This window comes from Podarcis liolepis (genome assembly GCF_965112155.1).
Source record: "Podarcis liolepis genome assembly, chromosome: 17".
In the NCBI taxonomy this organism is placed as follows: domain Eukaryota; kingdom Metazoa; phylum Chordata; class Lepidosauria; order Squamata; family Lacertidae; genus Podarcis; species Podarcis liolepis.
This window is the reverse complement of record NC_139571.1, coordinates 5,182,623-5,206,555: the sequence shown is the minus strand read 5'-3', so window position 1 is coordinate 5,206,555 and position 23,933 is coordinate 5,182,623. Positions and strand designations below refer to the sequence as shown.

The window sequence follows — 23,933 nt, the reverse complement described above, 5'->3', positions numbered from 1 at the left end:
AACTTGGAGGAAATCTTCGGGGGGAGGCAATTTTCAATCTGGCTCCACATCAGGGAGGACTGGAGCAGGTGATGGGCAGTTTTCTCTATTTTCCAGGAACCAAGCCTTATCTTTTGCATGCACCCTTAAGGACCAAGATGCAGCTCTGCATCTTGAGTTCTTTAGTTTTAATCATCCGAGCTGGCCTAGGGTGTATCTTTTACAAGTCAGATTAAACTCAAGAGGGAGTTATCAGCTCCCAACATACTTGCACACCCTTCCCATGCCTGAGCTCCATGTCAAATGGGCCATTGCTCTAGTTTTTCATTTCTCTGATGACACACGTACAAAACGCAGGAGCCGTTTTATCCCATATTTATTAATCCAGGATAACTGCCCACACTCCCTAATGTTGCGCTCACTTAACACCACTTGCAGTCACAGTTTCACACAATGACTGTTGCACCCTCCCCACTTCCCCGAGTGGTAAGAGGTTCCGTTGGCAGTGCTATCTTTAGATAAGAAGTAAAGGTAAAGGACCCCTGACCTGTTAAGTCCAGTTTTGAACGACTCTGGGATTGCGGCGCTCATCTCGCTTTTTTCGCCGAGGGAGCCAACGTTTGTCCGCAGACAGTTTTTCCAGGTCATGTGGCCAGCATGATTAAGCCGCTTCTGGCAAAACCAGAGCAGCGCGCAGAAACGCTGTTTACCTTCCCGCGGGAGCAGTACCTATTTATCTACTTGCTGCACTTTGACATGCTTTCGAACTGCTAGGTTGGCAGGAGCAGGGACAAGGAATGCGGGGGAGCTCACCCTGTCGTGGGGATTCGAACCACCGCATTTCTGATCGGCAAGCGTTAGGCTCAGTGGTTTAGACTACAGCACGACCGGCATCCCTTTAGATGAGAGCGCACTGGCAAAATGGGTGCCTTGGCAATATTTGTTCCCATTGGAAATACAAGCAGGGAATAAGTGGGAGCAAACAGATACTGCCTTCATAGGTTCTAGATTCAGGTAGGTTGCCGTGTTGGTCTGACACAGTTTTTATATATATATATATATATATATATATATATGCAGGTTTTGGTGTCCTCGGGTGTCTTCCCGTGTAAAAGTTGGGGTGTCTAGGCGACGTTTCGACGAGGTCTCACTCGTCATCTTCAGGCTGGTGCTTTCGGCTTCTTGTTACTGGAACAGAGCGGGATCTCAGTGTTTGAGTTCCTATAAATACTGTAGAGGGGTGTGGTGTATTGCCTCAAAAGTTCTGGGCAGAGGGGAAGTTCCCAGGCTAGTGTTCTTTTCTTCTTTTGTTCCTTAATTACTTGAGGGATATCTTGAGTGATTACTTGAGTGATATTCTGAGTACCACTTAGGTGGGTCATTGGGTGTGGATTAGTTGCTAAAGCCTTCGTGTCTTGACCTCTTGAATTTGTGAAGAGTTTTTCTGGGAAGATGGCTGTACTGCACTTAGTTGTGCTTTGGCTTGGCTTCGTGTATAGGGGCGAGCTGTGGTTTTGTGCCCTGTGCCAGCCAGATCTGTGTAGGGATTGCAGGGGGGTGCAGCATCCGGAGGTGCCACTATGGTTTGGTTACTGGATGGTGTCTGTAATTTATCTGTGGAGAGGGTCTGGGTTTGGGTCTGGTGTGGTTGATTGGTGGTGGCGTTCTGTGTGCCTCTGGATCTGGTGTCGGTTTTTGTGGGGAGGGCTAATTTCCAGATGTCTGGCAGGCGGGACGTGTCGTCACGCTTGTTCATGTTGTGAGGGTGTTTCTCTATCTCGATGGCTTCCATGATTATTCTCTTGTGGTGATGTTCCATGTTAAAGAGCAATTTGGAATCTGCAAAATTAATTTCGTGTCCTGTTTCTTTCATGTGTTGGAAAAGAGAGGAAGATTTTTCTTCTTTTTTGACGGCATTCTTGTGTTCTGCGATACGTGCATTTATTCGTCTGTTTGTTTGTCCAATGTACGTGGCTGGGCAGACTTTGCAGGGTATTTCATAGACCCCTTGGTTTTCCAACTGGATTTTATCTTTGGGGTTTCTGAGGATATTGGCTATTTTTTGGTTGGTGCAAAAGGCTGTTTTGATATTGTGTTTATGGAGGATTTTGCTAATTTTATCTGTAGTGCCCTTGATATAAGGAAGGAGGGCCATGCCATTGTAGAAACAATAAAGAAGCAAAACCTACATCCCGATGACCTACTTGTGAGCTTCGATGTTGTATCTCTCTTCACACAAGTGCCCATTAATGAAGCCTTGACAGCCATTCAAAACAAATACAATCCCCCCGAATACATCCTGGACCTGACCAACCACTGCCTAACCAACACGTACTTCATCCACAATGGACAAAGATACAAACAGATAGAAGGAGCACCTATGGGATCACCCCTCTCACCGGTCATCGCAAATCTGTACATGGAACACTTTGAAACCAATGCTTTAGACAAGTCAGAACACAAACCCAAACTTTGGCTCAGATATGTTGACGACACCTTTGTAATTTGGCCACACGGGAAAGAAAAACTAGATAGCTTCCTCACACATCTCAACAGCCTACACCCCAAAATACAATTCACTATGGAAATAGAAGCCAACAACCAGCTTCCCTTCCTTGACGTCCTAATCTACAAAAAACCTGATGGCTCCCTAGGACACACTATCTACCGGAAAAAAACACACACCAACCGCTACTTACATGCTCAATCACACCACCACCCTGCACAAATAAACTCCGTAGCCAAGACCCTCATCTCCAGAACCAAACGCCTGACTGACAAAGACCACTTGACAACTGAGTTACAGAATCTCTCAAATGTGTTAATCGCCAATGGATACCAGCAAAACAGGGTTACGAAGCTTATCCAAAAAGAAACACCCCCCAAAAACCAAGACACAGAAGAAAACAATGGCATGGCCCTCCTTCCTTATATCAAGGGCACTACAGATAAAATTAGCAAAATCCTCCATAAACACAATATCAAAACAGCCTTTTGCACCAACCAAAAAATAGCCAATATCCTCAGAAACCCCAAAGATAAAATCCAGTTGGAAAACCAAGGGGTCTATGAAATACCCTGCAAAGTCTGCCCAGCCACGTACATTGGACAAACAAACAGACGAATAAATGCACGTATCGCAGAACACAAGAATGCCGTCAAAAAAGAAGAAAAATCTTCCTCTCTTTTCCAACACATGAAAGAAACAGGACACGAAATTAATTTTGCAGATTCCAAATTGCTCTTTAACATGGAACATCACCACAAGAGAATAATCATGGAAGCCATCGAGATAGAGAAACACCCTCACAACATGAACAAGCGTGACGACACGTCCCGCCTGCCAGACATCTGGAAATTAGCCCTCCCCACAAAAACCGACACCAGATCCAGAGGCACACAGAACGCCACCACCAATCAACCACACCAGACCCAAACCCAGACCCTCTCCACAGATAAATTACAGACACCATCCAGTAACCAAACCATAGTGGCACCTCCGGATGCTGCACCCCCCTGCAATCCCTACACAGATCTGGCTGGCACAGGGCACAAAACCACAGCTCGCCCCTATACACGAAGCCAAGCCAAAGCACAACTAAGTGCAGTACAGCCATCTTCCCAGAAAAACTCTTCACAAATTCAAGAGGTCAAGACACGAAGGCTTTAGCAACTAATCCACACCCAATGACCCACCTAAGTGGTACTCAGAATATCACTCAAGTAATCACTCAAGATATCCCTCAAGTAATTAAGGAACAAAAGAAGAAAAGAACACTAGCCTGGGAACTTCCCCTCTGCCCAGAACTTTTGAGGCAATACACCACACCCCTCTACAGTATTTATAGGAACTCAAACACTGAGATCCCGCTCTGTTCCAGTAACAAGAAGCCGAAAGCACCAGCCTGAAGATGACGAGTGAGACCTCGTCGAAACGTCGCCTAGACACCCCAACTTTTACACGGGAAGACACCCGAGGACACCAAAACCTGCATTCCTGTACCCGTGAAAATCTACGAAAACAAATATATATATATATATATATATATATATAGTTCAGTAGCACCTTAGAGACCAACTAAGTTTGTTCTTCGTGTGCTTTTGTGTTCATGCCCATACCCATTGAGTCTATCACCCATCTCCTACTACCCTCCTGAGAAAAACCTCACCCCAATCCACCCTCTCACTATGTATGAGGTTCTGCTGACTTCTGTTTCAGTGTATCTGAAGAAGTGTGCATGCATACGAAAGCTTATACAGTGGTACCTCAGTTTAAGTACTTAATTTGTTCCGGAGGTCCGTTCTTAACCATTCTTAACCTGAAGCACCACTTTAGCTAATGGGGCCTCCCACTGCCACCGCGCCGCCACCGCACGATTTCTGTTCTCATCCTGAAGCAAAGTTCTTAATATTTCTGGGTTAGAGGAGTCTGTAACCTGAAGCGTATGTAACCTGAGGTACCACTGTACCAAGAACAAACTTAGTTGGTCTCTAAGGTGCTACTGGACAATTACACACACACACACACACACACACACACACACACACACACAAAAAAAACTGCCTTCATAGGGACACTCAAGGATTCTGATTGCTCCACATTTTTAAGCTGACAGACCTGAGTTGCACTTCCGGGGTCAAAACATGGTTATCCTTTTCGTATTGACAATTCTCCAAATTTTGTGACGCAGTTCTCTGCTCCAAACCGCCACCACAACAAAACAAAAAGAATATGCATACAAGGGTGGCGGGGACAGAGTTTAGGATAACTTGTAGAAACAATGCACATTTTAATGTGGTTTGTAATTTTCAGCAGCATGACACAGAGAGGGAAAGGAACAGACTTATGAATGAACACATGCGAAAGGCTATGACTCTGAAGCACATTCAAAGCACATTCTTTCTCTCAAAGGTACAGTGTATGCCCAGCCTAGAGATCTCAAGTGAACGAATACATCCACCCCCACTTGTTGGCGACCCCATCTAACTCTGCATTCACACTACAGTGGTACCTCGGGTTAAGTACTTAATTCGTTCCAGAGGTCTGTTCTTAACCTGAAACTGTTCTCAACCTGAAGCACCACTTTAGCTAATGGGGCCTCCTGCTGCCACTGCGCTGCCGGAGCCTGATTTCTGTTCTCATCCTGAAGCAAATTTCTTAACCCGAGGTAATATTTCTGGGTTAGCGGAGTCTGTAACCTGAAGCATATGTAACCTGAAGCGTATGTAACCCAAGGTACCACTGTAATGCCATTGCCTCCTCACTTTCTTTCTCCTAACACAGACCCTCTGTCCTTATCATTTATATGACTGGCATCCGTCTGTCCTGGGAGACAATGAAATAGTGTGCCTTTGGGGTTACAGGAGAGTTACAGCAGCTGCTGTGGCTGTAGAGACTGATATGGGAGAGACATGTTTCATTACTGCAGACAGAAATTCAGTAGATTCTCCATGCTGGAGGAAGCTGAATTTATAGAACCACAGAATTTCTGCCTGTCACCTAGCTCTCAAAGGCAAAGTGAGAGAAGAAAAAGTGACAAAATAGCCAAGTTCTTTCACGAACCACCTGCATCTCCTGTGGTCTCTTTTAGGAGTACGTTTCCTTCCCAAGATGGAGCCACATATTGTCTGAGTTTCAGCCCCTAATTTCCTGGGCCCTCTTGCGTGGCGCTCTCTTTTCTCTCTTTCCCTGTGGGTTTCTCCCCTGATTCCTTCTGACCCCTTGGGAATCTGGAAAATTGTTCTCTTTGAAGCAGAAAATGCCTCTTAGATCAGACCTGCTCTGCAGGATGCCCTGCCTTGTGTGTTGTGATTGTCCTGTTGCACTGAGTGCTGCAGGGGTAGAAAAGTCTGCACCTGCCGAAAACTCCCTCTGCTGTGCAATTATCCAAGGGACAGGAAGCTTGTCATGTTTTGCAGCAGCTGGTCTCTCTGCTACTCCCAGAACGACCATTCACAAGCGCTCCTTAAGGCAGAGGAGTTAATGCAGCTACACCCTACAATTTACTTTTGAGTAAACTTGCAAAGAGGTTCAGGTGGTACATTTGTAGACACACCGTGGGTTTTTCTCAGTCCTACTGCCAGTGTCATCTCCCTTTGTGGAACCACAGTGAAGCTAGTTATAGACCCCACCTTAAACAGTCATGATATCCCCAAAGCATCCTGGAAACTGTAATTTGTTAAGGGTGTTGAAAGTTATTAAAGGTAAAGGGACCCCTGACCATTAGGTCCAGTCGTGGCCGACTCTGGGGTTGCGACGCTCATCTCACTTTACTGGCTGAGGGAGCCGGCTTACAGCTTCCGGGTCATGTGGCCAGCATGACTAAGCTGCTTCTGGTGAACCAGAGCAGTGGACGGAAATACCGTTTACCTTCCCGCTGGAGCGGTACCTATTTATCTACTTGCACTTTGACGTGCTTTTGAACTGCCAGGTTGGCAGGAGCAGGGACCGAGCAGCGGGAGCTCACCCCGTCGCGGGGATTCGAACCGCCGACCTTCTGGTCGGCAAGTCCTAGGCTCTGTGGTTTAAGCCACAGCGCCACCCGCGTCCCAAACCCTAAGAAAGTTCAGGAAAGTTCTTAGGGGACCCTTGCTCCCCTCCCAGAGCTACAGTTCTCAGAGCGGTTTAACAATCATCCCCTCTTCCCAGGGACGTCCAATAATATAACCTCAACTAATACAAAGATTTAGCAATACAGTGGTATCTCAGTCTACAAACAGTCCTGTTAACGAACTATTCAGGCAACGAACTCCGCAAAACCGGAAGTAGGTGTTCCAGCTAGCAAACTTTTCCTTGGAAGACGAACGGAAGCCGAATGGTGGAAGGGCACTGGCGGTGGGAGGCCTCAGTAGGGAAAACACACCTCGGTTTAAGAACGCTTTGGTTTAAGAACAGACTTCCAGAACGAATTAAGTTTGTATTCAAGGGTAAGTAAGAGATCGTGAAAATTAAGGACATGGGATAGAAATGTATCTGGTGACCTTTCTAAGGGCAGCTCTACACTTTGCACAGCTATTACAATTGGTTATGTGTTATGTACTGAGTTGAATAGGATCCAAACTGCAGCAGTCTGATTGGTCCTAGAACAATAGGATTCAGAATGCAGCAGTCTGATTGGTCCTAGAACAATGCAGCAGTATGATTGGTTGGCAGGAACCACCCAATCATGCTCCAGATATAAGTGAATCCACAACCTGATTGGCTTACAGTAGAATTCCAGAATTAGCCAATCATGTGCAGCCCATTGTGTAAATAATGTATATAAAGCAGATACTTTGAGGGGACTTTCTTTCATTCCTCCTTACCACTATGAGCTGAATAAAGAGCATGAAATCATTTTGCGACTCTGAGTATATTTCAGTATGTCTGTGGCTTCCCAGATGTTGGACTCCAGCCTCAGCATGGGCAAGACCCAGTCAGCATGGCCAATGGTCAGGGGTGATGGGGCTGGGAGCCCAAGAACATCTGGAGGGCCACAGGATCCCCATCCTGGACTTAAAGCAAGGGAAGCTAGGAAGGCATCCACTTACATGCACATGTCTGGGAACTCTGACATGGCCGGGGTTCCCAGACATGTGTCGAGACGTGCATGGCGTCAGTGGCGTAGCATGGGGGGTGCAGGGGGGCCGGCCGCACTGGGCACAACATCTGGGGGGGACGCTCGCACTCACAGCTCTCTGCCCCTACTAAAATCCACGGGTTAGGGGGCGCAAATTACTTGCCTTGCCCTGGGTGCTGACAACCCACGCTACGCCACTGCATGGCGTCCACTCTGAGCACTGAATCAGTGGTGTGACACCAGTATACACACAGTGGCTGTGTTTGTTGGACAGGGTAGATCTGCCCTAAGCCAGGACCACACCTCTTCACAGGAACAAAAAAGCCTGCTGACCAGATTGTTCACGTTACATGACTGTTTTTCTAACGACACATCATTCAGATTAAACATGGCTGCCTTCCTGAATTATATGCTGCACAAATGTATATTTCCTCTATTTTTGTAGATGCACTAGCAACTAAAAGGCATTCTTCATCCTCATTTAGTGGATTTAGCTTGTCACTTTTTATATTACACTGTGGGTGTGTATCTGCTTGTGTGCCAGTCAGGCAGCTGGTTATTTTCTATTATTATTTAAAAAATCATTGCTACCTTGAAAAGATAGCTCTCAATGACATGTTTCAGTGCTCAACTTGGTGGCCTTAGGGGTGCTAAGAAGGGAGATGGTTGAAGGTTAATTAAAGGGCGCTCCCTGCTCTGGAGAGTTAATGCTGATCTCATGTGGTCTAAAAGGAAGCTAGAGCCTTAAGGTTACTTGAAAAAAAGTGCATGCAACAAACAGACAATTTTTTTCTGAGTGAGTGAGAAGGCCTTCTTGTGAGAATAATAGTTGATTTTGTTTGTTTGATAGATGTAGGCTCTCAGGGCAACATTCACTTAAAAACCACACACGGAAAAATGCAAACTTCAAACAATAAAATTGCAAAACCAGTAGACTATAACAAAGTAATCAAGTTCAATAGAAGGCATAAAAACACAAAATCTAGCTCGTCTCAGCATGCTGGAATGCCCTAGGCGAGGTGTGGGGAAAGCTGGGCCCTCCAGATGTTACTGAACTCCCATCAGCTCCAGAATGCACATCCAATGGCCAGGATTAATGGGAGTTGTCATTCAGCTACATCTGGACAGCCAGTGGTTTCCCACATCTGCCCATGGCAAATGAAAATGTCTTTGCTTTGTGCTGACATGTTATCAGAGTTGGTGGCAAGCAAGCTTTTCTGGGGAGACCATTTTAAATACAAGTGGCCACGATTGAGAAAACCCTCTCTCTAGGCTTTATTATTGAAATTGTTCTATTAGCATTAATGGAAAAAAACTACTGTGAGAGTCATCAGAGCAATGAAAGCAAAAAGAGAAAAAGAATTCAGGACCCCATATGCAAGGAGCTTTCAGCCAATATTCCAACAGTGCAGGAGGAAGGCGGAAAGAAGAAAAGAGAATGAAGCGAGAGAAAAGGGGGAAATGGAGTTCCCTTTCCTCACAAAGTAGTACTCTTAAATCACCTGCATTTGCCTAAGTGCTGGGATGGATGTTTCGTTTGGCCATGGATGTGCACAGACTATAAAGTGAATTCAAAGTGCATTCTTTCCCCCAAAAGAATTCTGGGCACTGCAGTTTACCCCCTCACACAGTTACAATCACCTGCAATCCTTAACGGACTACAGTGCCCAGAATTCTTTGAGGGACTCTTCTTTGAATGTGCTTTAAAGGTATATTATATATTAGATATTCTCCACTTGAAATGTTTGTCTTGGTGAGACTGTCAGCTTGGGGTCAGGGGCAGACAATCCAAATCTCTCTCTCTCTATGTGTAATTTATGATTTTCAAGTGTATACATTTCAATAATTTTAGAGTCATTTTAACATTTCAAAACTTGATTTCCTTCCCCCACTTTCTGCTGTTCCTTAAATTTATTTTTAATATTTTCTGCATATCCCAATTAACTTAATTTGCTCATTTATTCATCTACTTTAAAATATACTCTTATGAAACTGAAGGTTGTTACAATAATCCTGCCATGTTCTTATCTGTTTACAATTCCTTTGTAAATATTCCATAAACCGTTTCCATTCTTTTATAAAAAAAAGATTGTTATCTTGATTTCTTATTTTTCCGGTATGTTTTGCCATTTCTGCATAGTCCGTAAGTTTTTGTATCCATTCCTCTTTTCCTGGGACTCCTTCTTCTTTCCATTTCTGGGCAGTCCAAATCCAGCCAGGTGGCAGCTTTTTAAACCAGCGAGTACATGATGGTTAGGGGGCACGGGTGGCGCTGTGGGTTAAACCACAGAGCCTGGGACTTGCAGATCAGAAGGTCGGCGGTTCGAATCCCTGCGACGGGGTAAGCTCCCGTTCCTCGGTCCCTGCTCCTGCCAACCTAGCAGTTCGAAAGCACGTCAAAGTGCAAGTAGATAAATAGGTACCGCTCTGGTGGGAAGGTAAACGGTGTTTCCGTGCACTGCTCTGGTTCGCCAGAAGCGGTTTAGTCATGCTGGCCACATGACCCGGAAGCTGTACGCCGACTCCCTCGGCCAATAAAGTGAGATGAAGGCCGCAACCCCAGAGTCAGCCACGACTGGACCTAACGGTCAGGGGTCCCTTTACCTTTACATGATGGTTATTGCTTGGACATTGGTGAGCAATGCCCTGGCTCCTTCTTTGATACTGATCCTATTCTGTGGCTAAGGAGTTGTGGTATAACTTCAGCCAAAGGGGCTCTCCCAGCACCCCCCTTGACCTCTCTCTTTCTTTGTGTAGCACCAGACCTTGGCACGCCACAATGGCCTCAATCCTCCAGTGCTGCCCTTTCCTGACCCGGGACCCAACCACCTTCCTGCGCCGATGTCGGCCCCTGCTGGTCAGCAGTGCCCAGCGCTGCCCTGTGATGGTGGCCCGAGCCTTCTCTCGTTCTCATGCTGACCAGCAGCACGGAAAAGAGACCCATGGAGATTCTGGTGAGGCAGTGGGTGGGCTCACAGGCAACAGCCCTGGGTAAAATGTCCAGCTGAGGGGAGAGGGGTTTCGTCCACACACTGAAAGCACACCCTCAAGGAAATCCTGGGAACTGCAGTTTGTTACACGTGCTGGGAATTGTAGCTCTCTGAGGGGCAAAATACCGTTCCCAGGTATCGGGAATTGTGGGTAGGAAGGTGGGAATATCTAAATTAATGGTTCTTATTAAAATGAGTAGCACTGAGTTAAAAACAAAAGAGGAATGTAAATTGGTAAAATTGATGGTAACTGCAGCTAGACAGGTTATAGCAAGTAACTGGAAAAATGCAGAAGAGTTAGAGGTGAACCAATGGAGGAAAAAACTGAATAATATTATAATTTTAGAATACCGAACTGTGAAGATACACAGAATGAAAGGGTTTAAGGTCAGTGAGAAAGAGGAGGATTGGTTTGAGAAGATATTGAATTATTTGGGTAGGTTTGAACAATTTGGGGCAATTAAAATGTTAAAAGTTAAATAAACCTTGTAGATGGAGGAGTGTTAACGTATATAAAATTGTACATATGGTTGATTTGAATATGTTATTGTTGATTATGTATACCCAGTGTATCAGCCGCCTGGAGGGTTTCACTGTTTGTGTTTTGGTTGTTGGTGAAAAAATAAAAATTGTAAACATTAAAAACATTTTTTTAAAAAAAAAACATCCCCAGGATGCTTTGGGGAAAGCCATGTGCTTTCAATGCACTTTGAATGTATGGTGTGGATGTACTCATAACACTCTCCCAAAACACAGTACATGCTCTTTCAACACAGGGGGGTGCGTTCGTGCAGTTATTAGATCTGGAAGAATCCAATATGGCAGTATGAAAGTCCAGTGGGAAATGAATGGATCTACCTATTCAGATAAACTATGTGTCCTTGGGCTATATTATTCCAGACATTATGGCAAGGGGAAACTGACAATGGATTCATGCCATTTTATTCTACTTTATTGTAGTTTGAATATGCTGCTTTGTGGGCCTTTGGGCTGCAAAACAGTATTTGATAAATAAATAGTGCTTGAAAGCTCCTCCATTAAAAAATAATAATAATCAAATCGTTGCTTATAGAAAACTATCCTGTCAGGATGAAGGCTAGGTTCAAATCCTTTCCCCTTACAGGATAGTTTTTTGTTCCCCACCCCTGGATATGGGGTCACATTTTTCATCTAAGGCAGTTTGAAAATGGTACAACGCCAGCAACTTCATACTACATGATTTATTTTAATAAATATGGCCTACCATGGCAGGTGGTAAAATTGCTTGTCTGGACTGTAGCTTGTCTGGACTGCAGCGTACGGAAAGCTAGGAAGAAGATTCTAGCCCAGAGTTCTCCCTGACAGGGAAATTTTTAATTTTTGTAGGAAGGAGCAGTCAGTTATAGGGGCCCTATCACGGAATGTTCCTCCATTCCCCATACCCCCCACCTCCCCAAAAATATGAAAGATCCAAGGTATGGAGACTCTGTCTCCAGGATCACAATTCTTGCCAGTGATCTCTTATTTCCCCATTCCCTCTTGCCAGCTGATGCCTGTTGTGGGTGAGAGTAGAGAGGACCTTTTAACTTTGGGACTTAGTAATTCTCTCACAAGGCTCAGCTGGGAAAAGATTTGCCAAATGGAGGAAGAATTCCATCACAGGAATACCACTTCTGTCATCTGGCATGGTGCAGTCCAGACACAGGATTCCCACCCCAGGAGGGAGTCTGGTCATTTAAAAACTGTTCTGGGTCTAAGACCTGGCTCAAAGGCTAAGCAGCCCTGACACGAGAGGAAAGAGAAGGGAAAGAAGGATTCAGAATCAGGACTTTCTTTCTGCCAGAACTGGCTCCTCTCAGGTTGGTGCCATTGCCATTATGAGAGAACAAGTGATTCCCAGCACCTCTTTTTCTAGGAAAAATAGCTCTGTCCAAAAGATAAGGTCTTTGGATTTTATCTGAGGCAGGACCAGAGCACAGCTCAGTGGGTCAGCACATGCTTTGGTCTAGTAGTCTTCATCTCCAGTTAGAAACAGTTTAAGGAGCAAGCGATAGGAAAGAGATCAGTCTGAGACCTTCACCGTACAACTCATACCATACAACTCATGGAGAATTCTGGGAACTGTGGTTTGTGAAGGGCACTGGGCCTTTTGCTCTGTGAGGTCAGTGCCCTTAACAAGCTACAATTCCCAGAATTCTCTATGACCATCGAAGTGTTATGAGAGTGCTTTAAATTTGTGGTGCGGATGTGAAAGAGTTGGACGCACCTATAGCCTGACAAGGGATGCGGGTGACGCTGTGGTCTAAACCACTGAGCCTCTTGGGCTTGCCGATCAGAAGGTCAGCGGTTCAAATCCCCTCGACAGGGTGAGCTCCCATTGCTCTGTCCCAACTCCTGCCAACCTACCAACTCGAAAGCACTCCAGTGCAAGTAGATAAATAGGTACCACTGCGGCGGGAAGGTCAACGGCGTTTCCATGTGCTCTGGTTTCTGTCACGGTGTTCCATTGCACCAGAAGTGGTTCAGTCATGCTGGACACATGACCGAAAGCTGTCTGTGGACAAACACCGGCTCTCTCGGCCTGAAACACAGATGAGCGCCGCAACCCCATAGTGGCCTTTGACTGGACTTAACCGTCCAGGGGTCCTTTACCTTTACTTATAGCCTGACAAGGCAGATTCCTACATCCAGCTCTGAAAAAGTCCGGGGCCAAGTGGGGTACAGTCCCTATGGGGGCCACCATCTGAAAGATGGAACCAGCTGGGTTCTCCTCTCCTTCTTCTGCCCACTAGGCTCCGCCGCGCAGAGGGCGCCCCTGCTTCTCCCCTCCACGCAGTGCCCTTTCATGGAGTCAGAGCGCAAAAGCGGCCAGAATTCCTTTGTGCAGGAGGCAAAACCTGAGGTCCAGGAAGATGTCAGGCCTTTCAAGTCAGGTAGGGAATGAAGAACCCTGCATCATATGGGGAAGTGAAGTGGAAGGGAGAGCTCCCATCCTCGACTTTTCCCTAGCCGTGACCCACTCGTCCTTCTCCCTCTAGGCATGTGGACTTCCCTAGTAAGGGAGGTGCAATCCAGCCTCAAGAGGAAGTTGCTCGATTCTGACAAAGCGTCACACCTCATTCGGGACAACATGCCAGGTAAGTGAATGGGAGGACTCCCAAAACTACTCAGACGAGGAGACAGCATAAGTAACACACACACCTGCTGTGTGTGTCAGACACAGAGCTAGCAATTAAGCATTCCAGCCTTGTCTGAATTGGCTATCACTTTTTCCCCCAACCGAAAAAAGTTTACTTTTAAGTTGTGTAAGAAATAAAGCATACCCACCTTTCGAGGAGGCCATACCCTGTGTTGTTGTTTTTCCCCCAGTCCCTGATGTTACACACATGCTGTCTGATTGAAAAGAGGCAAACTTAAAGCAGCTAGTCACACAGAGACACAACAGGCAGCCTCCTCTAAGAGCAGGTTATTTTTACTGGGACTCTCAACTGGGGATGATTGAAGAGCGGTATCTGACGAATGTGTCAGCTGAAGGATTTCTGTTTGTGCACCAGGACTCCCCACCCTCCCCCCCCCCCCGTTCCACACCCTCTCCCAATCTGTTCCAGAGTGTTGGGGAAACCCCTAGAAAAGATTTAGGGGTGTGTACAGGGGGAGGAAAGGGGGAGAATGTTCTATTGTGCAAGCAGAAGTCCTTGCACTGGCGGGACATTCACATAGTAGTACTTTGGATACAACCCATTATGTCCAATCAAACAATGTGGCTGGGGTAATCCAGTCAAATGGGCGGCATATAAATAATAAAATTGTCAATAATGTTGTTATTATTGTTATTATTGTTATTATTGTTATTATTGTTATTATTGTTATTATTGTTATTATTGTTATTATTGTTATTATTGTTATGCAGAGATGGGGTGAAATTAGTTTCCTCCCAGGAGAGGCCAATTTAAGGGCACGAGGTCAGTGCAGTAACTCCTGCAGAGAAGAAACCGACAGCCTCCTCCAGCCCCTGGAGAGTCTGTGCCACTCTGTCTGACAGCATGGCCCATGATCCATCAGAACTTGCCCCTGACTCCACGTAAACAGAACCTTCCTGCCCTCTCTCACAGGCTGCTTCTCAGTAGCTTAGCCTTGCAGGTGCTAAGTCATCCATTATAGTGATTCCCATGGGTTGTGTTAACCAGCCCTGTGTTTTTCCTAGCAGGGGGCAAAGTGTTTGAGTATGACCATTTCTTTGAGGCAAAGATCCAAGCGAAGAAGCAAGATCACACCTACCGGGTCTTCAAGACAGTGAATCGAAGGGCTGACGCCTATCCCTTTGCTGAGGACTATTCTGGCTCCCAGGTGGAAGCCCGTGAGGTGTCGGTCTGGTGCAGTAATGACTACCTGGGAATGAGCCGCCACCCTCGAGTCATGCAGGCCATCCGGTGAGTGGCAGCTGCCCGGCAATCTCTCCAGCACAAACTCTCTCCTGCCCACACCTCGTCTAGTTCCAATGGTCTGTTTCAATCTGTTCCGCATTGCCCTTGCAACCTGCCCCAGTTCACTTTTGAAATTCAGTGTGATGGCCCTTTGACATGATCATGGGGTCAGGCAAACAGGGAAAGATGTTCTAGCCCATGGGTAGGCAAACTAAGGCCTGGGGGCCGGATCCAGCCCGATTGCCTTCTCAATCCGGCCCACAGACGGTCTGGGAATCAGCATGTTTTTACATGAGTAGAATGTGTGATTTTATTTAAAATGCATCTCTGGGTTATTTGTGGGGCATAGGAATTCGTTCATTTATTTATTTTTCCAAAATATAGTCCGACCCCCCACAAGGTCTGAGGGATGGTGGACCAGCCCCCCGCTGAAAAAGTTTGCTGACCCCTGTCTAGCCCCTAGGCTGGAAACAGACAATAGCTCTTTTGTTTTCTCTGGAGAGATGAAGGAGATTTGGAAAATGGGTGGCTGCTTGTGCTGTGAACTCTTGCCCCAATTTTTACCTATGCTCAGCCTCAGCATCCTGAGGCCACTGCCCAGGACCCAGGACCACCCTGGCCTTCCCATCAAAATGTGTCCGGGTCCAGGAGTTGCCATTTAAATTTCCCACAATGCCCTGCAGAGGCATTATGTCAGGGGTCATAGCAGGAAATCAATAATGGGAATTGTAGCTCTGTGAGGGAGTAAACTAGAGTCCACCCCATACATTCTAAGCACTTTTTAAGTGCATGGCTTCGCCCACATAATCTGTGAGGGGTAAACTACAGTTCCCAGAATTCTTTGCGGGAAACCATTAGCTTTAAATGTGCTGGTTTGAAACAGAGGTGACGGTGGCACAGAGAAAATCAATGTGTGTATGCCTTGGGGCCCTTTCCCAATCCTCTTTAAACCCTTTTAAAAGTGTTTTCTGTCTCCAACTCTAGGCAACTTAGTAAGAGAATGAGCAGGAAACTCTCTGATTCAAAGCTTACATCAGCCATGAATGGGTGGGCTTAGGCAAGACCCTGTCCTGTCAGCTCCCTCCTCATCCTAATAAGCCTGCCCACCCTCTTTCAACAGATCCATGCAGATAGCACATGGTGTGGCTTTTGTATTTTATTGTAATGTGACTTTTAATTTTAGCATACTCTGTAAGCTGTCTGGGGAACTTTCTGTTATGGGTTAGCATGGACTGTATCCAACATTTATCTTACTCAGAGCAGACGCATTAGGACTGATGGAAACAAGTCTTTTGATTTCAACGGGTCTGAATTAACCCTGGATGCAGCTTAACCCAACCCCCTTTTTAAAATGTAACCATCTTTGAGCACTTACCCATAGCTGTAGGTTTCATTAATGATGGGGGAAACCACAGCTTCCAGGTCTGAAGAAGCAATTTTCATAAGGAGGAGAAGGGTGAACATGTTCTCTTCCTAGCACTGAGAGTGGCCCCAATCTGAACCAGGTTCCCCACAGTTGCTTTGCACAAGAATGGAAAAGGGACCCAAGATCTGATCAAGGGTCCCCATGGTCTTATCTGGTTTAGCGATCCAGGTGTGATTCACCTTCTGAGTTCAGCCCTTTTTGGAGCGAATCTCATTCTCCTCTTCTTCCACCCTATCCTCACCAGGGATACTCTGGATCTTTATGGAGCTGGGGCTGGAGGCACCAGGAACATTTCTGGCACCAGTAAGTTCCACGTGGAGCTGGAGCAAGAACTGGCCGGCCTGCACAGCAAAGACGCTGCCCTGCTCTTCTCTTCTTGCTTTGTGGCCAATGACTCCACCCTCTTCACTTTGGCCCGCATGATGCCAGGTAAGCAGGGCAATGCAGTGGGTTGGCCTTTGGGGCCTGGCTGGCAGCCAAGATAAGGAAGGACCATGGGCTCTGCATGGAGAAGATCCTAGGTTCAATCCCCAACATCTCCAAGTTGAGCTGGGAGAAGCCCCGGTCGGGAATCCTGTGGAGACTGTACTGTGTCAGATAGACCAGTTGGTCTGACTCAGGATGGTAAATTTGACCGTGCTGGTTTCTCTCATTTTTTCCAGTCTTAAATCCATCTCTCCATGTTTCCACAATAGCTTTTAAAAGTCCTCCTGAAAAATTACCAGCATTTTAAGGCAAAATTCTCCTAGTATTTTAACTACGCACATACCCCAGTGTGTGCAATTTTGCATACATTGCTGCAGAACTGTGTAGCAAATATAGGTAAAGGTAAATATAAAGGGACCCCTGACCATTAGGTCCAGTCGCAGATGACTCTGGGGTTGCGGCGCTCATCTCACTTTATTGGCTGAGGGAGCCGGCGTACAGCTTCCGGGTCATGTGGCCAACATGACTAAGCCGCTTCTGGCGAACCAGAGCAGTGCACAGAAACGCCGTTTACCTTCCCGCCAGAGTGGTACCTATTTATCTACTTGCACTTTGACGTGCTTTCGAACTGCTAGGTTGGCAGAAACAGGGACCGAGCAACAGGAGCTCACCCCGTCATGGGGATTCGAACCGACAACCTTCTGATCGGCAAGCCCTAGGCTCTGTGGTTTAGACCACAGTGCCACCCATGTCCCTGTGTAGCAAATATAGCATAGTGCAAATACAACACAGGGTGAATATCAAAAGATGGCTGTGTTTAGGTTTGTGTATTTGCTTTGGGAAGTGCAAATGACATAGGTCCACCTTGAAAGCATTTAGAATCATGCAATTGTAGACTTGGAAGGGACCCAAAAGCCATCTAGTCCAAGTCCCTGTGATACAGGAGTCACAGCTAAACATGAACTGGATCCAATTTCTCCCCCATACCAAGGATCTGGCTCAGTGTAAGGCAGGTTCCTTTGTCCTTATTCCAGTTAGGCGGAGAGCAGAGGCTCGGTGAGTGACCCAGAGGCTCCTTTTCCTCCTGCAGGGTGTGAGATCTATTCAGACGCAGGCAACCATGCCTCCATGATTCAGGGCATCCGAAACAGTGGAGCACCGAAGTATGTCTTCCGGCATAATGACCCCCAACACCTGGAGGAGCTCCTGAGCAAAGCCAATGCCAAGACCCCAAAGATTGTTGCCTTTGAGACTGTCCATTCCATGGATGGTGGGTAATGCATTTGTATGTTGTTAATACGTATTATTCGCTTCATAATGAATTTTCCAGATAACATGATAAAATCAATATATAATCATACCTCAGGTTACAGACACTTCAGGTTGCGCGTTTTAAGGTTACGGACGCACTGAAACCCAGAAGTACCAAAACGGGTTGCTTCCGGGTTTTGGCACTCGCGCATGCACAGAAGCACTAAATCACGCTTTGCACATGCGCAGAAGAGCCAAATCACAACCCGTGCATGCACAGACATGGCACTGCAGGTTGCGGGCATTGCGGGTTGCGAACGGGCCTCCCACACAGATCACGTTCACAAACCGAGCTTCCACTGTAAAACAAAAAATTAAGCATATTAAGAGATTCATCTTTTAGGACCCACCCTCTTCTTGTGACTGTTTTTAATATTGTATTTTGAATTGTTGGTGAGCCACCTTTGGACCTTATAGTGATGTATGGGTAATAAGTTAAGTTAATGACAAGAGCAATAACAATAACAAGGCAATCAAATTCCACACTAAAATCCAAAGTCAGCATGCATGATAAAACAATTACCAGCAGAAAGTTCATCTGTTCTAGAGGCTGGGAATCTGTGGGCCTCCAAAATGCTCCCAAACTCCCATCGGCCACAGTCAGCATGGGGAATAGTCAGGGATGCTGAGAGTCGTAGTCCGGAGGTCCAGAAGTTCCTCATCCTTGATTTAAGACAGAAGAGCTAAAAAAGAAATCCTGTGTTGGATTTGATCAAAGCTGAGATCTTCAAAACATTTGATCTTCAAAACATTACTCTGCACATTTTCCTTACTGCACCTCCTTTGCAATCCAGGCTAAAGTCGCCAGTAAGGGTCAGTATCCTTCGTGCATTAAGTCTTCTCTGTCTGCAGGTGCCATCTGCCCACTGGAGGAAATGTGTGACGTGGCACACCGCTATGGAGCCATCACTTTCGTGGATGAGGTTCATGCGGTGGGACTTTACGGGGCCCATGGGGCTGGCATTGGTGAACGCGATGGAGTGATGGGCAAGATAGATATCGTCTCTGGCACCCTGGGTAAGTTCGAGGGTGAGCCACAGCCCCTAATGAAAAGGGCATCAGGAAGGGATGGACTACGGTGAAGGTCTGGGATGTTCTAGCACTGGATTTCCTGAACTCTGCAGGAAGTTGAAGTATGTGGCCTAAAAGATGTCCTAAAACTCTATGGTCCTCGGTGCCACAGAGCAGCAAGTTAAGATGATAGGGTAGACTTGGTCAGGAAGGAACACCATGTTGGAGGCAAGTGGTTCTCCAGTGGCCACACCTGGAACAGCTTCGACTGGCCAGCTAGACCAGGTGAGGGTAGCCAACAGGTCTCAAACCCTTGGTGAGTTAGGAACTTCCCCTGAATGTGAAGGCAGGCTTGGGCAGATTGAGCAGATGAGACCAATGGTCAAGAAGGTGGTTCCTGCATGTGCTGTAGAGGGAAATGAGGGGCAGATGAGGCTCATCCACCTGGAAAGGAAGCATCTTCAAGAGAAGAAGAAGCTAAGGAGTAAGCCCTGGTGCTGCTCTGGTTCGCCAGAAGTGGCTTAGTCATGCTGGCCACATGACCCGGAAGCTGTATGCCGGCTCCCTTGGCCAATAGAGCCAGTGTGGTGTAGTGGTTAAGAGCGGAAGTCACGTAATCTAGTGAACCGGGTTCGCGTCTCCGCTCCTCCACCTGCAGCTGCTGGGTGACCTTGGGCCAGTCACACTTCTCTGAAGTCTCTCAGCCCCACTCACCTCACAGAGTGTTTGTTGTGGGGGAGGAAGGGAAAGGAGATTGTTAGCCGCTTTGAGACTCCTGAAGGGGAGTGAAAGGCGGGATATCAAATCCAAACTCTTCTTCTTCAATAAAGTGAGCTGAGTGCCACAACCCCAGAGGTGTCCGCGACTGGACCTAATGGTCAGGGGTCCCATTACTTTTAAGCCCTACACAAAACTGGAGTAGAGTCCTGAAGGCAGGTGGACAGCGCCTTGTACGCCTCCTTCTGGCAACTCTTGCAGCCAAGCTGGTGTCAAATGTATTACAGTGGTACCTCGGGTTACATACCCTTCAGGTTACATACACTTCAGGTTACAGACTCTGCTAACCCAGAAATAGTACCTTGGGTTAAGAACTTTGCTTCAGAATAAGAACAGAAATTGTGCTCCGGCAGCGGGAGGCCCCATTAGCTAAAGTGGTGCTTCAGGTTAAGAATGGACCTCTGGAATGAAGTACGTAACCAGAGGTACCACTGTACTTTCCTTTCTTCAGTGAGACCACATCTTGTCATCTGGGCAGCCCAGGACTTCCATATACACCACTCAGGCTTGTGCCCCGGGGAGGTCACTTCAGTGCTGCTAACACAGCAGTTTCACTTCACCTCCAAAGGCACACTCTCGAGACAGATGGATGCCCACAGTTCTATCTCAAGTTGAAACAAGGATGCAAAATAAGACACATGAAGTTCCTCAGTTTGCCAAAAGTTATGCAAGTTGCAGAACCCAACTCAGTTTGGATTGTCTGCATGCAACATTCACCATTGTATTTTCAGTGCAGAGCCTAGGTATTCTTCCAGAGTGCCTGGACTAATGTCTGCCTTTTCTTCTCTCCCCTTGCAGGGAAGGCTTTCGGCTGTGTGGGTGGCTATGTGGCCAGCACCAAGTCTCTGATCGACACAGTGCGCTCCTATGCAGCGGGATTCATCTTCACCACCTCCCTGCCCCCCATGGTGCTGGCCGGGGCCCTGGAATCGGTCCGGGTCTTGAAGAGCCCCGAGGGGCAGGCTCTGCGCCGCTCCCACCAGCGCAACGTCAAGCACATGCGCCAGCTGTTGATGGACGCCGGGCTCCCTGTGGTCAGCTGCCCCAGTCACATCATCCCCATACGGGTATGGCTCTCCGGGACGAAAACTACGCAGAAACGGCCTCTCTAAGTTCTGCACTCTGTTCGCCAGGGGTGAAATAGGGAGGGCAATTTCACCAAGTTTCTCCAGGGGGGAGGAGAAATTATCCAACAGTGGCATTAGGCAGCCTGGAGCCTTTCAGGTGTGGCTGAACTCAGCCAGACCCAGGCAGCGTGGTCCCCAGTTGGAGGTAGCAGTGCTTCTGAATTCTAGTTGCTGGAAACTGCCAGAGGGGGAGAGTGATTGGGTCCTGTTTGCAGGTTTCCCAGAGGCCTCTGGTTGGCCATCGTGACAACAGGTTGCTGAACAAAATGGTTAAATGGCCTGCTCCAACAGGCTCTTCTTATTGTGTTTTTTCCCAAAAAAAAATTATTCATTTTATAACACAAATAAAAAACACAAACAGAAAAGACAAACAATACAAACAAATTCTGGTCATGGCCTTATTTTTCTAAACATTGTTAAGTGGGCTTCCTCAAGTCCTACCTATCTGATTTTCATTTTACTTCATCTTTAGCAGTTTACATGTATCATAATTTCTAACCATCTTTTTTCCTCCCACACTTACTTTAACCATAAAAAACATAATTTTTATCACTTATAAAATACACTATCTTCTACTTCTAACCCTACCACCTATATCCACTTCCAAAGCTATTCTAAGATTTAAATATTAACATATTTTTTCAAATATTCCTTAAACTTCTTCCAATCTTCTTCCACCGTCTCTTCTCTCTGGTCTCGGAGTCTCCCGGTCAGTTCGGCAAGTTCCATATAGTCCATCATCTTCATCTGCCATTCTTTTGATAGTTGGTAAATCTTGTTTCTTCCAATTCTTTGCTAGCAATATTCTCGCAGCTGTTGTGGCATACAGAAAAAAAGTAACATCCTTTGGGGGATTTCAAACCCCCCCCCCACTATACCAAGTAAAAAGGCTTCTGGTTTTTTTAATAAATGTGTTTTTCAACACTTTTTTCAATTCATTATAAATCCTTTCCCAGAAGTCTTTTACCTTGGGGCACATCCACCACATGTGGTAAAAGGTTCCTTTTTTTTCTTTACATTTCCAGCATTTATTATCATGAGTATGATACATTTTTGCTAACTTCACTAGTGTTAAGGCTCTTCTTATTACAGATAGGTAGCCGTGTTGGTCTGCCATAGTCAAAATAAAAAATAAAGAAAAAATTACTTAAAGACCAACTTAGTTGGTCTTTAAGGTGCTACTGGAAGGATTTTTTTTATTTTGGCTCTTCTTATTGTTATACAGAAATATCATTATGTTCTTATGTAGGGGATGATGATGATTGGGAGACCTACAACACCTGGAGGGTAAAAGTTCCCCATCCCCATCCCCATCCCCATCCCCATAAAGCAGTTTTGTAGAGGCAGGGTAGCACAGCTTCCCCCACCCCTCCAAATAATCTTGGGAATTATAGTTCTGTGAGGGATAAACCACGGTTCCCAGAATACTTTGGAGGAAGTTGTGACTGTTAAAGTGGTATGTATTTTAAATGCATGGGGTGGTTGTTTGCCCCCGACATTATTTATTTATTTATTTATTTATTTATTGCTGCTGCTGCAAGCAAGTATGTTGGAAGTTTTTGCATTCTCCACAGGGTCCTGGACCTAACACCATTCTGAGTATTTTGGTGGTGGTGGAGAATGATGTGTCTCTCTCACACACACAAAGGGTAGGAAACACTCCAAGAAAATTATACAAAATGGCCTCCTTCCAGTGGGGAGGAGGAGGGTGGGGAAAGCCCAGGGCAGTCATGGGTTTATCTAGTGTTATGGGTAGAGGACCCCAGTTGTCTTCTGAAGAACAGCAACAGAGTGTATGGCACAATCCAGCTAAGATGAAACACTGAAATCTCTGTTTCGCTGGGGAAAACCCTGATATTAATATTCGTTATTACTTTTATGCTACATTCATAGCGCTTTACAAAAGTGTAAAAGGACTCCCTCCAGTTCTATTTAAATCAAAGGGACTTAACGGTGCTGGTTTTTTGGCTGGGTCATTGACAGCTACGAAAGGCAGGATGGGAGGAACAAGGAACTAGACCTCTGACTTCACTCTCTTAGCAATGTAACGTTCTCTCCTCCATAGGTTGGAGACGCAGCCCTGAATTCTCACCTCTGTGACCTGCTTCTGGCTGAATACAACATCTACGTCCAAGCCATCAATTACCCGACTGTGCCTCGGGGGGAGGAGCTGCTGCGGCTGGCCCCCTCGCCCCATCACACGCCACCCATGATGAATTACTTTGTGGGTGAGTCACCAGGACCACATGATCTAGTTGGGACCATGTTTCCCTGTAATAAAGACCACTGCGTGTTCTAGAGTTGCAAACTCTAATAATGGTAGGCTTACAAACATGCAGTTAGGAGTTGTAAAAAGAAAACCCTGTTTGCTACTTTTTAATCCTTCTCCAGAAAATGAAGCCATTAACATAGAAATGGAGGCTGTGACCTCATTCATACATAATGCTAAGCCATAGTTGAGGACCTGCAGCTGTGAATAAACTGGGAAGCATCTGCTTCTGCTTTCAAATAACTATGGTTTGGTCAAAAAGCCAGAATTATAAACCAGTTTACAGGTGGCTCCTTTGGACAAACCATAGTTAAAACTAACTGAAGTTTGTCTTGACTTGCATGTAGCAACAAACTGTGGTTTGTTGAAGACAGAAGCAAAGGCATCTTCACCTCTTCACACCTGCATGCTACAGGAGAGGGGAGCACATCAGCTTAAGGCTCCTTTGCATAGCACCAAACCCGCTGTCCTCCAGATGGTACAGTCTATGTATTGGGCTTCTTAGGAGTTTTACTCCTGTGCCAGGTTGGCATTTGCCTCTTCTCCCATTGGATCAAGGGAAGGGTCAGTGAAGACTCCCCTTTGAAGAAAGGTTGCAGCACTTGGGACTTTTGGGCTTGCCGATCAGAAGGTTGGCGGTTCGAATCCCCGCGAT

General features: G+C 46.3%; 1 protein-coding gene across 6 annotated transcripts in view; it reads left to right on the top strand.

The window, feature by feature from the left end:
• Nucleotides 1–23,933, top strand: part of ALAS2 (5'-aminolevulinate synthase 2) — a 31,207-nt gene that overhangs the window by 5,656 nt on the left and 1,618 nt on the right. For 3 of the 6 annotated variants that reach the window (XM_083483009.1, XM_083483011.1, XM_083483012.1), the window contains 9 exons: nucleotides 10,296–10,492; nucleotides 13,300–13,440; nucleotides 13,546–13,644; nucleotides 14,715–14,937; nucleotides 16,602–16,786; nucleotides 17,874–18,053; nucleotides 18,947–19,111; nucleotides 20,681–20,949; nucleotides 23,075–23,237. In XM_083483009.1, the coding sequence (XP_083339135.1) occupies nucleotides 10,296–10,492; nucleotides 13,300–13,440; nucleotides 13,546–13,644; nucleotides 14,715–14,937; nucleotides 16,602–16,786; nucleotides 17,874–18,053; nucleotides 18,947–19,111; nucleotides 20,681–20,949; nucleotides 23,075–23,237 (1,622 nt within the window). Of the gene's footprint in view, nucleotides 1–10,295; nucleotides 10,493–13,299; nucleotides 13,441–13,545; nucleotides 13,645–14,711; nucleotides 14,938–16,601; nucleotides 16,787–17,873; nucleotides 18,054–18,946; nucleotides 19,112–20,680; nucleotides 22,106–22,234; nucleotides 23,238–23,933 lie in introns of all 6 variants that reach the window. The other 3 variants (XM_083483008.1, XM_083483010.1, XR_014520781.1) reach the window with 2 other exon arrangements.